The sequence below is a fragment of the Cydia splendana genome, chromosome 8 (genome assembly GCF_910591565.1).
Source record: "Cydia splendana chromosome 8, ilCydSple1.2, whole genome shotgun sequence".
Classification (NCBI taxonomy): Eukaryota; Metazoa; Arthropoda; class Insecta; order Lepidoptera; family Tortricidae; genus Cydia; species Cydia splendana.
In genome coordinates, this window is record NC_085967.1 from 20,117,467 (window position 1) to 20,133,291 (window position 15,825).

A 15,825-nucleotide genomic window follows, 5' to 3' on the forward strand; every position below is an offset into this window, starting at 1 on the left:
TGGTTGCCGCAAAAGAAGCGCGGACGTGGCAGGCCCAGACGGAGACGATTTAGACACCTTCATCAGTAACTGGCCGGAAAAAGGACAACAACAGGAGTTGTGAAGATGAAAGGGAGAGGCCTTTGCCCAGCAGTGGGACACTATAACGGGCTAAGAAAAAAAAATGAAGATGAGCTCCAGGGAGGGACATAGGATAATATTTATCACGGAAATCAACATTGAACGCAAACTAAGCCGCGGACAGAAGCAACTGATACGGTGCTTAATTTCAAGGTTTAACTACTAATGATGCAGAAATAATACTATTTCACTCAAGCAACATTTCAAGCTGCGACCTAAAGGCGGGATTCCACCAGTGTGCGGCACTTTGCGGCGCAAGCATAGTCAGTACAAAAATGCTTGCTACTGGTGGAATCCCGCCTCCAGGCAGCGAAAAAGCGAATGAAGATCTTATTTTCTTGCCTAACAGGTCAATTCGAACGTATACTGACATCAGAATATCTGAATGATATAATTTAGCTATCATCCATCGAACACCCAAAATCCCTAATACAAAATAGGCAAGCGGTAAGAATCAGACGTAGTTTCATATACCTCCCTACTGATGTTTGTCTCCTTGTATGTTTAAACTTACAACATCAACTATGTATAAATTAAATAGACACCAATGTATTTTATGTGTTTTACTCATTATGTATTCATCGAAGAAATGAATAAATGATAAATGAAATCTTGATATATCCTTCAGAACCTGAAGGTTAACTTTTATTAAATAAGTTCAGTGTCTCTGGCAAGAAAAACATTCAATACAAATGCAAAACTTGACTTGTAGGATTTTATTAACATAAATAATAAATTAATATCAGGCGACATCTTACACAGATCAACCTAGCCCCAAACTAAGCAAAGCTTGTACATACTATGGATCCTACATGACTCAGGAACAAATATGTGTGTTGATCACACAAATAAATGCCCTTACCGGGATTCGAACCCAGGACTAAGGCAAGGGATCCTTCGGCATATTGCCGAGGCGTCGTCGAGGCGTCCTCAGGCATGCCGAGGTGTGCTTGGAAATGCCAAGACATACCTCAAGCATACATAGACATGCCTAGGCGTTTTTAGAATTTCTGAACAGTGACCGTAACCAAGCGTGGCTCACTCCGCGATTTCGTCACTTTGCTACAGGTAGCTAAAAGTACATCCGTTCCACACCAATTTTGGTGGCTAGCCATAAGCCGCGCGTGGCGCTGTCGCCACCTAGCGGCCATATCTGTCCTGATCGTAACGGACGCGCTTTGTTAGAGAGTGAGTCTTCTGCACCTAGTACTATTATTTATTCTGTGCCGTAACATAAAACTTTATCCTCAAAAAAGACATCGACACTTATTTAAAACATAATTATAGCATTTCAGGTAAACAAAAGCAAACAATGGCGATACCTGATGTTCGCATAACAATAAATAGGTATTGTAAATAAAGAAATTAGGAATCATGGTGTTTTTCCATCAATTGTAAATTTTTTTAATTATATTATTTTGAACTTGTATGTTAATTTTCAGTATTGTCTTCGATAAGGTCACGTGTTAGGAAAATAAAAATTGTATATATAGATATTGTACATAACGATCACGTGCAGAGTTTAAAATGAGTTAAAAAGCAATCATATTATGTATGTTAAATTTCGAGTCGCCAACGTCGTGTGTAATATATTACATTGAAGAATTACAAAGGGCGAGGAATGAAAATCGCTGAAAAGATATATGTTATATGTACCTACTTAGGTACATGTAGGGCTTCCAAAAATGTATACATATATTATAGGTGACAGCTAATCAAGATAAAAATGATCTGAAATACGGACCATCATTAGATGTGTTCAAAGTGTTCAAACTGTCATAGTTAACTGTTTTATGTTTAACTGAGGCGCTTGGTAAGGCGCCATTCATTTATTACGTAAGCCCCCCCCCCCCCCCCCAGTCCCCCTTGTAAGAAAAAATAAGATATGTTCGACCCCCCCTCCCCTAAATCGTCTTACGTAATAAATGAATAAGAAGTGATTATAGTTAAGAGCGCTATTACATTTCGGCGTTGAGCGAGTTTAGGTATTTTACGCGCTGCGGCAGGCCGTGCGAGCTCAGTATGCCGATCCCTTCTGCCACACTCGCACTACAATGATGGATTAAACATTCTTGATCCTTCGCGAAGCATATTGAAATCAACCATAACAACACTAACTGTACTTAACTTTTAAAGTTCTAAAACTGTTATTTGGTAAGTACGAAAATACTAAATGCAGTTCAAATGTACATAGGGGCTGTTCATAAATTACGTCATCTATTTTTGACGATTTTTGACCCCCTCCACCCCCCAAATCATCCAAAAATCAAGCTTCGGATGAATCTGTTTCCTCCTACGTCATGTTACCATCATCCGATGTCCGATTTGAAACGACGTAATTTATGAATAGCCCCATACTCGTACTTATGAAGGTATATTACTCGAAAGAAATTATAGGTACCTACTCGCTTATTTACATGTTTCGTCATTGCATTTGGTACCTATAGGTTGTAAAGTTTGTATCAACGAGGGTTTAAAAACGAACTGGTACTGAGGATCTGATGATGATTAAGGTGGTCACGGATACCAATCAACCATGTAGTAACATGATTAGGCTCGTTTGATTCGTCTCAACAAGATATTTGACACTGAAGATACACAGGGTCTGATGATGGAGCTGGAAGGTGGCCACGGGTACCAGTCTATCATGTAACTAAACAACTTCGTGTTTGGGCTCGTTTGATTCGTCTCAACAAGATCTTTGGCACAAGATAATACTCAGGGTCTGATGATGGAGCCGGAAGGTGGTCACCGGTACCAATCAACCATGCATCTAAACCACTTCGTGTTTAGGCTCGTTTGATTCGTCTCAACAAGATCTTTGGCACAAGATAGTACTCAGGGTTTGATGATGGAGCCGGCAGGTGGTCACCGGTACCAATCAACCATGCCACTAAACCACTTCGTGTTTAGGCTCGTTTTATTCGTTTCTATAAGATCTTTGACACAAGATAGTACTCAGGGTCTGATGTTGGAGCCGGAAGGTGGTCACCGGTACCAATCAACCATGCAACTAAACCACTTCGTGTTTAGGCACGTTTTATTCATCTCAACAAGATCTTTGACACAAGGTAGTACTCAGGGTCTGATGATGGAGCGCGAAGGTGGCGACGGGTACCTGTCTATCATCATCAGCTCCATCATCAGACCCTGAGTAGTATCTTGTGTCAAACATCTTATTGCGACGAATAAAACGAGCCCAAACACGAAGTGGTTCAGTTACATGGTAGACTGGTACCCGTGGCCACAGTCCAGCTCCATCATCAGACCCTGAGTACTAACTTGTGTCAAAGATCTTGTTGCGACGAATCGAACGAAGCCAAACACGAAGTGGTGTAGTTGCATGGTTGATTGGTACCGGTGACCACCTTCCGGATCCATCATCATACCCTCAGTACTACCTTGTGTCAAAGATCTTGTTGCGACAAATCAAACGAGCCCAAACACGAAGTGGTTCAGTTACATGGTAGACTGGTACCCGTGGCCACAGTCCAGCTCCATCATCAGACCCTGAGTACTAACTTGTGTCAAAGATCTTGTTGCGACGAATCGAACGAAGCCAAACACGAAGTGGTTTAGTTGCATGGTTGATTGGTACCGGTCACCACCTTCCGGATCCATCATCAGACCCTCAGTACTACCTTGTGTCAAAGATCTTGTTGCGACAAATCAAACGAGCCCAAACACGAAGTGGTTCAGTTACATGGTAGACTGGTACCCGTGGCCACCTTCCAGCTCCATCATCAGATCCTGAGTACTATCTTGTGTCCAAGGTCTTGTTGAGACGAATCAAACGAGCCTAAACACGAAGTGGTTTAGTTGCATGGTTGATTGGTACTGGTGACCACCTTCCGGCTCCAACATCAGACCCTGAGTACTATCTTGTGTCAAAGATCTTATAGAAACGAATAAAACGAGCCTAAACACGAAGTGGTTTAGTGGCATGGTTGATTGGTACCGGTGACCACCTGCCGGCTCCATCATCAGACCCTGAGTACTATCTTGTGTCAAAGATCTTGTTGAGACGAATCAAACGAGCCTAAACACGAAGTGGTTTAGTTGCATGGTTGATTGGTACCGGTGACCACCTTCCGGCTCCATCATCAGACCCAGAGTATTATCTTGTGCCAAAGATCTTGTTGAGACAAATCAAACGAGCCCAAACACGAAGTGGTTTAGTTGCATGGTTGATTGGTACCGCTGACCACCTTCCGGCTCCATCATCAGACCCTGAGTACTATCTTAAGTCAAAGATCTTGTTGAGACGAATAAAACGAGCCTAAACACGAAGTGGTTTAGTTGCATTGTTGATTGGTACTGGTGGCTCCATCATCAGACCCTGAGTACTATCTTAAGTCAAAGATCTTGTTGAGCCGAATCAAACGAGCCCAAACACGAAGTGGTTTAGTTGCATGGTTGATTGGTACCGGTGACCACCTTCCGGCTCCATCATCAGACCCTGAGTACTATCTTGTGTCAAAGATCTTGTTGAGACGAATCAAACGAGCCTAAACACGAAGTGGTTTAGTTGCATGGTTGATTGGTACCGGTGACCACCTTCCGGCTCCATCATCAGACCCAGAGTATTATCTTGTGCCAAAGATCTTGTTGAGACAAATCAAACGAGCCCAAACACGAAGTGGTTTAGTTGCATGGTTGATTGGTACCGCTGACCACCTTCCGGCTCCATCATCAGACCCTGAGTACTATCTTAAGTCAAAGATCTTGTTGAGACGAATAAAACGAGCCTAAACACGAAGTGGTTTAGTTGCATGGTTGATTGGTACCGGTGACCACCTTCCGGCTCCATCATCAGACCCTGAGTACTATCTTGAGTCAAATAAATACATATAGAATGTCAGGTCGTTTCAAATATTTTTAATCCTGTCCGGTAGTTTATTAAACTGTACCATTATAAATTATAATACTATAAAAACAGTGCTAGGATCAAAGTCTCTCGTTGCGGTTTACACGCACACAGTATAGCGTTTTACACGGCGCCCGCCGCACACAATGATAAAAAACCTCGTCGTCGCCGTTGAAAATGTGCGGAGCCGACCGACACAGGTCCTGCCTCTACAAGCTCTGCCGCGGCACTGAGCTGGCGCAGCGCGCGTCATCGGTAATATAGAGTAGTTTTCAAAAAATTGCCAAAAAATTATAGTAGAATTTCATAAACACTAATGTATACCAACAGTATAAGCAAACGTTGCAGATTGCTTGAGTATGAAAACGACTTCGATATTAAGTAGATTTTCGTAGGAATTGACACTTGTTTCGGAGAGAAAATCGAGTTCGTTTTACTTTGATTTTCTCTTTCTCAAAGGTATGTAGGAAAAATATAGTTTGATATGCCTAAAGTACAGGGTATTAGTAACACAAAATAGCCAGGTTTAGCAGAGTAAAATTCTCAACATTTCCAAATAAGAGCTCGCCATTCAGTGCTTCACGGGGTTTTTCGGAAACGACCATCAGAAAAAAAATCATTACTAATTTAATAAGTCCTTTTTCTAATATTTACAACGATATTTATAAAGATAAGAAGACGCTTTTACTGGAACAAGTACTCATTGTTTCTAATAATGAGCGCAAAGTCCTGAATTTCGTCGACTAGTATCATCAATTTTGCATTATTTCGACTTTTCTTGTAAGAGCGCTCTTAACTACGGGCTGATTAGAGGCTTGGCTGGCTGTGCCAAAGCTCGCTTAAAACGTTTTATATATAAATGAAGCTTAATTATTTATTTATATTTATTTATCTACACACATATCATAAACTCTCTATGATGCCTTCAAAATCCGTAAATAATGGCCCACATTACGATAAACTGTTTTGTTACAGCAAAATTTCTTATCTGTGAAAATGTGGTAATAGCTTCATTACTATATCAAAATCGATTTGGTAATGAAATTCAAATTTCGAACATCTCTGAAAAAAAAAGCAATTTGATTTGACCCCTATTCTAATATCAGTCGAGATGACGTTTTATTCGAAATCAAATGTCAATTGCATACAATATTGACAAATCTCGCTTGTAAGTTGGTATCGGACGATATGGTAATCGACCCCGACTCTAGTTTGTCTCTGAATTTAAAAAAAACTACGGATGCGTGACATGCGTGAAAAAAGTTTTCATTTGCCGCCATTTGACGTACAGTTTATCTTTTAATTAGTTTGTAGTAAAAAATAATTTGTTTTGTTGTTTTTAAAGTAACTATAACAAAAGTTTCGTGTAAAATGTGCGATAAAGATATTTCGGAGACGCCATCTCATATCCGCGAGTTCCGCCAGAGAGGAAAGTGCCCCAATATCGGTTGTAATATGAGGTTAGTGAATATATCATAGAAAGTTTATAATATGTGTGTAGATAAAGCAGTGTATGTAACTGTACATAATGAGGCATTAAAACACTCGTGTGATACTATTATGAAACTCATTTCATTCGTTTCATAAACCCACACTCGTATTTTAATGCCTTTCATTATGTAGCAGTCACATAAACTACTATTAATCACAATCATACATGATATCACTTACCGACTATATAGTCCAACGCGTAATAAATATTACATATTAACAAAACATAAACTTTTACAATATCACAATGAAACAAAGCTGAACAATAAATATTTGGCAAATGACATAGTTGCCGGCTTGTAGCTTCTGTGAACGCAGCCATGGTGCAGTTAAATAAGTCTATTTTAGTAAATACTTCATTTAATATTAATATCGCCCTGACTACCAGATACCGCTGGAGTGACGAAGCCCAAAAAGACCTGTCCGCCCTCGGAATACCCAACTGGCGTGAAGTGGCGCAGAATAGGGCAGAGTGGCGCTTTGTTGTGTAAGAGGCTAAGATCCCTGTGGGTCACTGAGCCAGTGATGTATGTATGTATGTATCGCCCTGACTAAGTAACTGAAGTGACTGAGTAAGTTGGTACGCGCGGTAAGTAAGTTGGTTTTATCCATGACCCTAACAAAAGAATGGATTCCCAATGACCGCAATGGGTTTTCCGTTTCACGAAGTATCGCAACTTCGATAACAATACATACTTGAAATGTAAAAAAAATACATTGTTTCGAATTGCCAAAAATATTCAATGTTTGATATATTTACTTGAACTCAACTAGGAAGGTCGATTGTGGAAGTAGATTTATTTTTATTTTAAGCATATTGGTAACGGTGTCTTGATACAAAGTTCAATATGGAGAAGACCGACATAGGGTCATTGCGCTAGTTTTCGTACGACTCTAGTTTTCGTCCACTTGACAAAATTTGAATATAAACCTTCATTGCTGCACAAATTTGGACTTATTGCAATACTTAATATCTAAACAATTTATCTATTTACACAAAAATTATATTTCGCAAGTAGCGAATTATAAATGAAATGTATTATTTGTTAATCCGTCAAGTGGACGAAAACTGCCACTGGACGGTAAACTGACGCAATTTGTCCTATAATATTGATTGCTGGAAAGACCGTCATAGAACAAGAACTCTCGTAATGGCATTTTCCATAGCGTTAGTGTAGGGGGGAGCCCTTAGGGTTGTCACTCACCTCTCTCTTAACTAGTAGTGCCGCTCAGTACCTAGCGAAAGCAGTGCGTTTGAGGGCAGATATATCGCTGGCCCAATATTACAGGGTTCTATGTAACATTTTCAAGATAGTTGAAATTCGACTTAATGTCACTATGACAATGTTCAAATTTTAGTTTGATACAAGTGAAACATAGAACCCTGTAATATTGGGCCAGCGATATGCCGATAGCCATTTTAACTGACACGCTAGGGTTGAGCGACTGCACTGTTTCGTTGATTGTTATTATTGCTAGTTAATTGTCATCATTAATCTCGTTAGGGCTGACACTCACCTCTCTCTTAACTAGTAGTGCCTCGTAGAACTTGTAGTGCCGCTCAGTACCCAGCGAAAGCAGTGCGTTTGAGGGTAGATATATGCCGATAGCCATCTTCACTGACACGCTAGGGTTGAGCTACATCAAACTCGTTAGGGTTGTCACTCACCTCTCTCTTAACTAGTAGTGCCTCGTAGAACTTATAGTGCCGCTCAGTACCCAGCGAAAGCAGTGCGTTTGAGGGCAAATATATGCCGATAGCCATCTTCACTGACACGCTAGGGTTGAGCGACTGCACTGCTTCGTTGATTGTCATTATTGCTCTGGTCTGGGGACAATAATCTTATATTAATTACATGAATAGTGGCAATTTATCCGTGACCAAACTACAGCATGGCTTGGCTGTTTGATACATTTGAGAGAGCCAAAGCTTTCGCGATTTCGGATTTGGTCCCATAGTAAAAGTTGCTCAGTTTATACCTAGAGTTATATTCGGTCTTGGAAAAATAGGGCTAAAGTTTGTAAAATAGTTAAAGTGTGTAATTTTTATATCCAAACAATGTCAATGACACATTGGCTGGATATGTATGTAATGTCAGTTGTTGTTGAGTCATCTACGTAAAATACCTGTGCATACGATAACGTAGTGTTTGCAAACTTATTTAGATAAGGAAAAAATATATTGATAGTGATAAATTGATAACACTTAGAATGAATCACTTAATTGGAATGAATTGTCAGACGGAGACTGTATAAAACGCCTTATTTACTGTGTTTACTCAATTTCCCAGGAGATGTCGCTTTTTCATAAGATTTCATAAGATATTTATTTTAATTTGTATTATGAGATGATTTGTGTGAGCCAGATTAAAAATACCTACTTCTGTTTATTAGTAAGCAAGGTGTTTGATTTAAGCTTTCCCTTCGAAACCAGAGTCCAAGATTGTACAGAGACAATGATTTTGTCATAAAATACTAATTAATTAAACAAAATATGATTGATTGTTTTTGTGTTTTGATGTCAAAGCGCGCACCACGACTTTTTGTCGCGCGATAATTTAGTCGCCGAAATGTAACGTATATGTTTATATGGCAGTGCGCGCATATGCGATAAAAAAATCGCAGCGATTTTAAAATTGTGATTTGTCACATTTTCCCGCGACTGCTCGCGACGCGATTGTCGCAAAGTGAATTGCAGCATACGGAGTTGTATGGCCCGGCGCGCACTGCGATAATAAAATCGCACCCCGGACCTCAGTCGGCACTTCGCTCTCCAAGCCTCAACATGTCGGAACCTGCTTCTCCGATGGAGTCTCAAGATGAGACGCTAGATGTGGACCATTTAATTATGGAAATAGAAGGAGATCACCTTTGTGGTATAAATACTCAAAGTTATACGGCGATCGCATATTAAAGACACGTTTCATGACAAACAACTGGTACGAAATCCATGTTGAGAATGAACAAATCGTCGACTTTTTCATCGCAGTGAATTTTCTGCGATATATTACAGCGCGATTCTAAAATCGCGTCGCAAAAATTAAACTCGTGGTGCGCGCTTGGCCTTAGAGACCCCAAACTAGCGTCTCCCGAGAGTCCCGTGCGTCGGTGTCTAGTCAACTCTATGGCTGCTGCTCGACGCAACGTTTGGCGCAACTGCGCAGCGACGTCATTTTCCATAGCGCTGACTAAACGCCGACACTCAAAAGACGCTAGTGTGGGGTGGCCCTTCTTTTTTTTTAATATAACTCAACCGCATTATGTCGGGCGTGAGGAATTTGTACCATGTTAACTTGGAAGCTGGGTGAGACGTTTTTACTCCACAGAATGACCGAGATGTAGGTGAAGAGTTTAACCATCAATGAAAAAATTCCTCTCTCTATCCAGGGCCGGATTAACCCTAAGTCAAAGTAGGCAACTGCCTAGGGGCCCCGCCTCGGCTAGGGGGCCCCGGCGGCTCAGCTCGCACCAAATAAAATTATGTTTCATAGGGTCAAAATTCACGAGTAACAATTGTTGCTTAATAATAATGAGTATGCTTTTGTTATTGTTTTTCTTTCGATCCATTGTTGAATTGAATGTAACTGGAATAAAATTGAAGCAATACGTTACAGTTTACGTATATGCGTACCTGGGGCCCGTTTCTCAAATGCTTGTAACTTGTAATACAAGTGGAAGTCCCTTTCTAACAAAAGCTGTCAAAAAGTGACATCCGCTTGTATTACAAGTTACAAGCTTTTGAGAAACGGGCCCCTGTTAGAAAGGTTTTCTGAAAAAATGTTAACATATCCTTTTTTTTGAACAACCAATAACTTCTGGGTTATTTCGACTCAGAATCACGAGCACTATTGATGAAAACAAAGAAAAAAAGTGTCTCCAGTTTTTTAGACGAATTTGGGGTGTCAGTTTAGTGACGATCCATACAAAATGTATGTATGTAAAACTGCGTCACAAAAGTGACCTTTTTTCGACGATTGGTTCATGTCAGAGCGCTGCTTCCTTACAGCTCAGCCTTCGGCGTCGCTTTTTAAGAAATATCAATATTGATTTCAGTAGCTTGGCCTCGCATGAAAGCTCACTTCGCTAAAAGACGCTTCGGGCTTGTCAAGCAATGCGGAGATTGCTGAGCTCGATCTTCACTTCAGCCTCACTTTTTACCTCAATTTACCATTGGTTTGTGTTCCTCATCTCCTCTACTTCAGCTTAGGCTTTGGCCTCGCTGCGCCTAGCTGGGCCTGCAGTCTCGCTTTTTAATACAATGGAATTTGGTTCGTGTCTTTGCTCAACTATGTACTTATCCTGAAGCCTGAAGCACGGCTTTGACTTCGCGGCATGAAAGCTCGCCTCACTTCGGACTTTTAGGCTCAGGTGAAGATCGGTACCCGGCCTGGCCTTTTAAGAGGCTTTCACAATTTGCGATATTGTTAATAAAAATTTCGCGCTCGCTTCGCTCGCGTTTTTGCTAGCTTTTTTAGGGTTCCGTACCCAAAGGGTAAAACGGGACCCTATTACTAAGACTTCGCTGTCCGTCCGTCCGTCTGTCACCAGGCTGTATCTCACGAACCGTGATAGCTAGACAGTTGAAATTTTCACAGATGATGTATTTCTGTTGCCGCTATAACAACAAATACTAAAAACAGAATAAAATAAAGATTTAAATGGGGCTCCCATACAACAAACGTGATTTTTGACCAAAGTTAAGCCACGTCGGGAGTGGTCAGTACTTGGATGGGTGACCGTTTTTTTTTGCTTTTTTTTTGTTTTTTTTTTATATGGTACGGAACCCTTCGTGCGCGAGTCCGACTCGCACTTGCCCGATTTTTTGGTTGACCCTTTATCTACATGTTAGCTTGACTGGTAAATGAATACAATTAGACCACGAAAAGTCTGCAATGATTTTGATAGGATACGCAGTGCAAGTGTTATTTATACGTCATAATTTCATAGCAGTTTGACGTTTAAAATAACACTTGCACTGCGTGTGCTATCAAAATCGTTGCAGACTTATCTTAGTCTAACTCTAATAATTTTAATATATGGAAATTATTTATTACTAGGTTGATTCTAATCATGTGGCTCGGCGTTTTGTCTTATGGTCGGACAATCGTTGTTCAGTGTCGCAAAATTAAGCGTAGCCTCGCTTAAAATTTGCCATTGTTAGATAGGAAAGTGACGCTCAAGCTCACAGCTTTGGTATTCCACTGGGGATTGGCCTAAATTGATAGAAAAAAGCTTTATGTCCAAGCAATAAGAGCGAAAAAGACATCGTTCTGACTAGACTCGGATCGTCTCGGCTGAAGATTGAAATTAAAAACGCAAACTTATTTCCTTTCCTTATTTAACTGAACAACTGAACATGCTGTATACAGAATTGACTGTAGGGGGGCCCCGAGCCTTGCACTGCCTAGGGGCCCCGACATGCTTAATCCGGCCCTGTCTCTATCGCACAAAACAAGGATCGTACAAAAACAAAAATGTAACACCTATATATATACGCTTGTTTAACGCAAATAAACATTGATTCATTCATTCACATTGCACGTGCAATGCTGTCCCGTCGATAATGCTGGCATTGCCACTGTGCGGGCGGGACAGCAAATATAATCATGAGCATACGATAGAGATAGGAAATGGCGTGTCAATGTACGAAATTCTTCGCTTTACTCTATCAACTTACTTTTTTAATGTAACTCAACCGCATTAATTCGGGCGTGAGGAATTTGTACTGGTTTATCCTGTTAACTTGCAGCTGGGTGATGCGTTTCTGCTCTTCCACAGATGGGGTGACTGCGGAGTGCGCGAAGAGTGGGTCCTTCTCTAGTGTGTGCCATATTTTGTACTGGAACAAACATGTTGATTAAATATTTGATAATAATGGGGTATTCGACTGTATTTAAAATAAATTATTTCACAACATGGGGGCTGTCCATAAATTACGTCATCGATTTTTGACACCCCCCCCCCCCCCCTAAATCATCCAAAAATCATGAAAGCACAAGATAATTATTAGAAAAACATAACAGTTATTTTTAAACACAAGTTCTTTGTTAAATGACTTGTTGGTTGTATTTTATATTGAGCTAAAAAAAGATAGAAAATTCTACATTAGTTGTTAGTAATAATGTAACACCGTATTTCTGCCGCGCTTAGCATACATAAAGGCCAGGCCACACCGGCTGCGTGTGCGTAGACGTGCACGTGCGCTAAAATGTTGGAGCCGCGCACGCACACGTCACGCAAGCGGTGTGCCGTCTCTCATAAGGAACTGTATATTACAACGCGCACACGCACGTGCACGTCTACGCACACAAACTCAGTGTGCACAGGCCTTAAGATCACTAAACTCATTTTTTGTTAGTGTAGATTAAAAGCTAATTCTTGCAGTGAATGTGTTATCTTATCAACAATAACATTATCATATGAGCCATTACAGCCGCGGGTGGGCCTTAGCCTGATCAAGCAAATCACTCCACTCCGATCTATGTGTGACTTTCCTTCTCCAACTTGTCGAATCTTGTTAAATTAAAAACATAGCTTACTATTGACAATGACCTAGATAAGAGAAACCTTCATCAATGAAAATTAAAGTCAAGGTCAAAAAACAAATGCAATAGGTAGTTTCTAATAGGGAATATTATTAATATTAGGCGAAACTCTGCGTAGGGGACGCCACTACCACAATCTGGGGGTCTATACAGGATGATTCATGAGAGAGCAGGACTAATCCTGGACACTCACCAACTGATAATTGATCGATCACCGTCGTATTTAGGTGAAACAACCACACTATTTCCTATTTTTTAACTTTTAGGTGAGGGCAAATTTAATTCTCTACAATCATGGTCATCCTACAAGACCTAATCAATAAACATAAAACCTCCTTACCCGTAACAACAGCATTTGGATTACGAATAAAATAAACTGTCTAACTGATGACAGTGATGACATTCAATTTGACACAGAATATCGGAAGTTTAGTATTTTAATATTAGGGTGACCACGCATGTCGTAAATAAATTAATAACTTTTTTTTTTCAACACGACTAGAAAATTTATGTTAACCTCACTAATACTGATACTAAACAGTTGCTTATAATTTACGAAATGCGCAGTGTTAGTCCTGCTCACGTCTCCTGAATCACCCTGTATACCGCGAAACAAGAAAATCGAAATTTCGTTATCTAACCTCTCTATCACTATTGCATATTCGAGTGATAAAGAGGCAGATAAACATAACTAAATATCGATTTTCGCGTTTCCCGGTAGGCCCTTGTTAACAAACTGCCTTGATGCATCAATGTCATATTTTATTGTCTGTGAAAAATTGTCAAAAAACAGTTTAAGGTACAGTATGTATAAATTACTCTATGGTTTACTAGCTAGCTTAGTGCTGCACTCTGGCAGCAGAACATTGCAGTAATGCCCCCTATTATCATTTGGAACAATTGGAACCTAATTGGTCTTTAAAAGTTTCAGTCTTTCATATAATTTCAGTTATAAATATAATTATTAAGAAAAAGATAATCGTCATTTGCTTGCCCTTGTCCCATTCACTTGGGGTCAGCACAGCATGTCTTTTTCTTTCATACCACTCTGTCACCCGTCATTCACTTGCATTTGTTTCATATCATGTCTCACACAGTCTATCCACCTTTTCCTCAATTTTCCTTTCCTCGTACATTCATTTGTAATACCTTTCTCATCACATGAATTTCATCCCTCCGCATTACATGCCTGTTAGGTGATTTGCCCTTACTTTTTCTGTTATGGGTGCAACTTTCAGGCTTCCTCTTATATACTCATGGCTTATGTCAAAATCAGTGAAAAACTTAATTAAATAAAAGTTATAATGAATTCCGAATGAATAATGAAATAAATTATTACATATTATAATTAGCAAAAAACTACTAAATTTACAAACAATGGGTCCAAATTACCAATTTTAACAAAACAGCATCAAATTATTGACAATATTGAATGGGATGCTGTTTAAATCACATTTAATGATCATAGTATTTTAATTAAAACTTAAGAACAAGAATGGACTTTATATTATATGAGTGACCCAGTTTAATATATTTAATATAACAAGAATGGGGTTACTAATAAGCACAAAAATTAACAAATTTAACGAAATAAACCAAACATAACTAAGAATGCTTAACAGGTCATTTATATTAACACATTGTGGTGAATTTTTTTTTAAATTCATCATTGAAGATCCATAAACTTTAAACAGGAATCTGTTATCACTCCCCTAACATACACTTCCTCATAGTGACTACAAATGACATCACAGATCACACCACTGAATCATTTTATTTACATGAAATAGATAAAGTTTATCGATGTTTCCGCGCCAAAAATATCTTTATTACGGTAATAAATTTACGTTATTTGCACGAGATATATTTCTGATAAGACTGACTCATACACTCACCTTAAGTTTTAGTAGATTTATATCGCCTTCTAGCGCTAGTTTTAAACGTTTCCAATCGAATGTGGCGGTTCTTCTAAACACATCCAGGGGCCCACTCGGGAGATCGGGCAAAAAACTCAGGTCTTCCATTCCTAAAATTAAAAAAAATCACTAGAGGCACGGCCTAACCTTAAAACACTGGCTATGAATTTAAATCACATTTAATATCGCCGATGACCGCGACAGCTTGCCGATTAGGGAAGGCACTTAAAATTCCCGACTAGGCATACGTTTAAAATTATAGGATACTGCTTCAAACAAAAAAACTTTGTGCCATAAACTAAGTATCACCTTGTTATTCGGTTAACTGGTGATATAGAAAAGAAAAGTTCAAATGGGCCTTTAACAATTCAAGGAATGTGGAACTTGTGATAATTTCAGAATATAATAATGTTAAATTTGTACTACACGCCCCAAAACCAAAGATTGAGTGTGATAACGTTGACGGTCGACCAAGCGAGCGGGCCGCGAGCGACTGACACTGACAGCTCAAGCAATGTTGCTAGACTTCAAGCTTGAACTTGCCACAAAAAACTTTATTCTCCAAATAGTTTCATTTCGACCTTCACCTTGTTAAAGATTTTTATTTTACTTTTAGACGCACCTCCTCCTTAAACTGTTTTTTGACAAGTTTTCACAGACAATAAAATATGACATTGATGCATCAAGGCGGTTTGTTAACAAGAGCCTACCGGTAAACGCGAAAATGGAAATTTAGTTATCTGCCTCTTTATCACTCGAATATGCAAGAGAGGCAGAAACCGAACTTTCGATTGTCGTGTTTCACGGTAGGCCACGTGATTGACCACGTAGTGACGCATGATGTGTCATTGATATTTGTTTACTGTAGTAAGGTAGAGTGTTTTAC

At 39.6% G+C, this 15,825-nt stretch overlaps 1 protein-coding gene across 4 annotated transcripts in view; it reads right to left on the bottom strand.

Moving 5' to 3' along the window:
- The window catches only part of LOC134793011 (peroxisomal acyl-coenzyme A oxidase 3), a 41,277-nt gene extending 25,842 nt beyond the window's left edge, over positions 1–15,435 (bottom strand). For 2 of the 4 annotated variants that reach the window (XR_010144489.1, XM_063764527.1), the window contains exon 1: positions 7,997–8,213. Coding sequence is in view for 2 of the 4 variants with exons in the window: in XM_063764527.1 (XP_063620597.1) it covers positions 7,997–8,092 (96 nt within the window). In the remaining 2 variants the exon portion in view is untranslated. Of the gene's footprint in view, positions 1–7,683; positions 7,700–7,996; positions 8,307–12,155; positions 12,318–14,918; positions 15,050–15,248 lie in introns of those variants that run through there. The other 2 variants (XM_063764529.1, XM_063764528.1) reach the window with 2 other exon arrangements.
- Between the last annotated feature and the right edge of the window lie 390 nt (positions 15,436–15,825).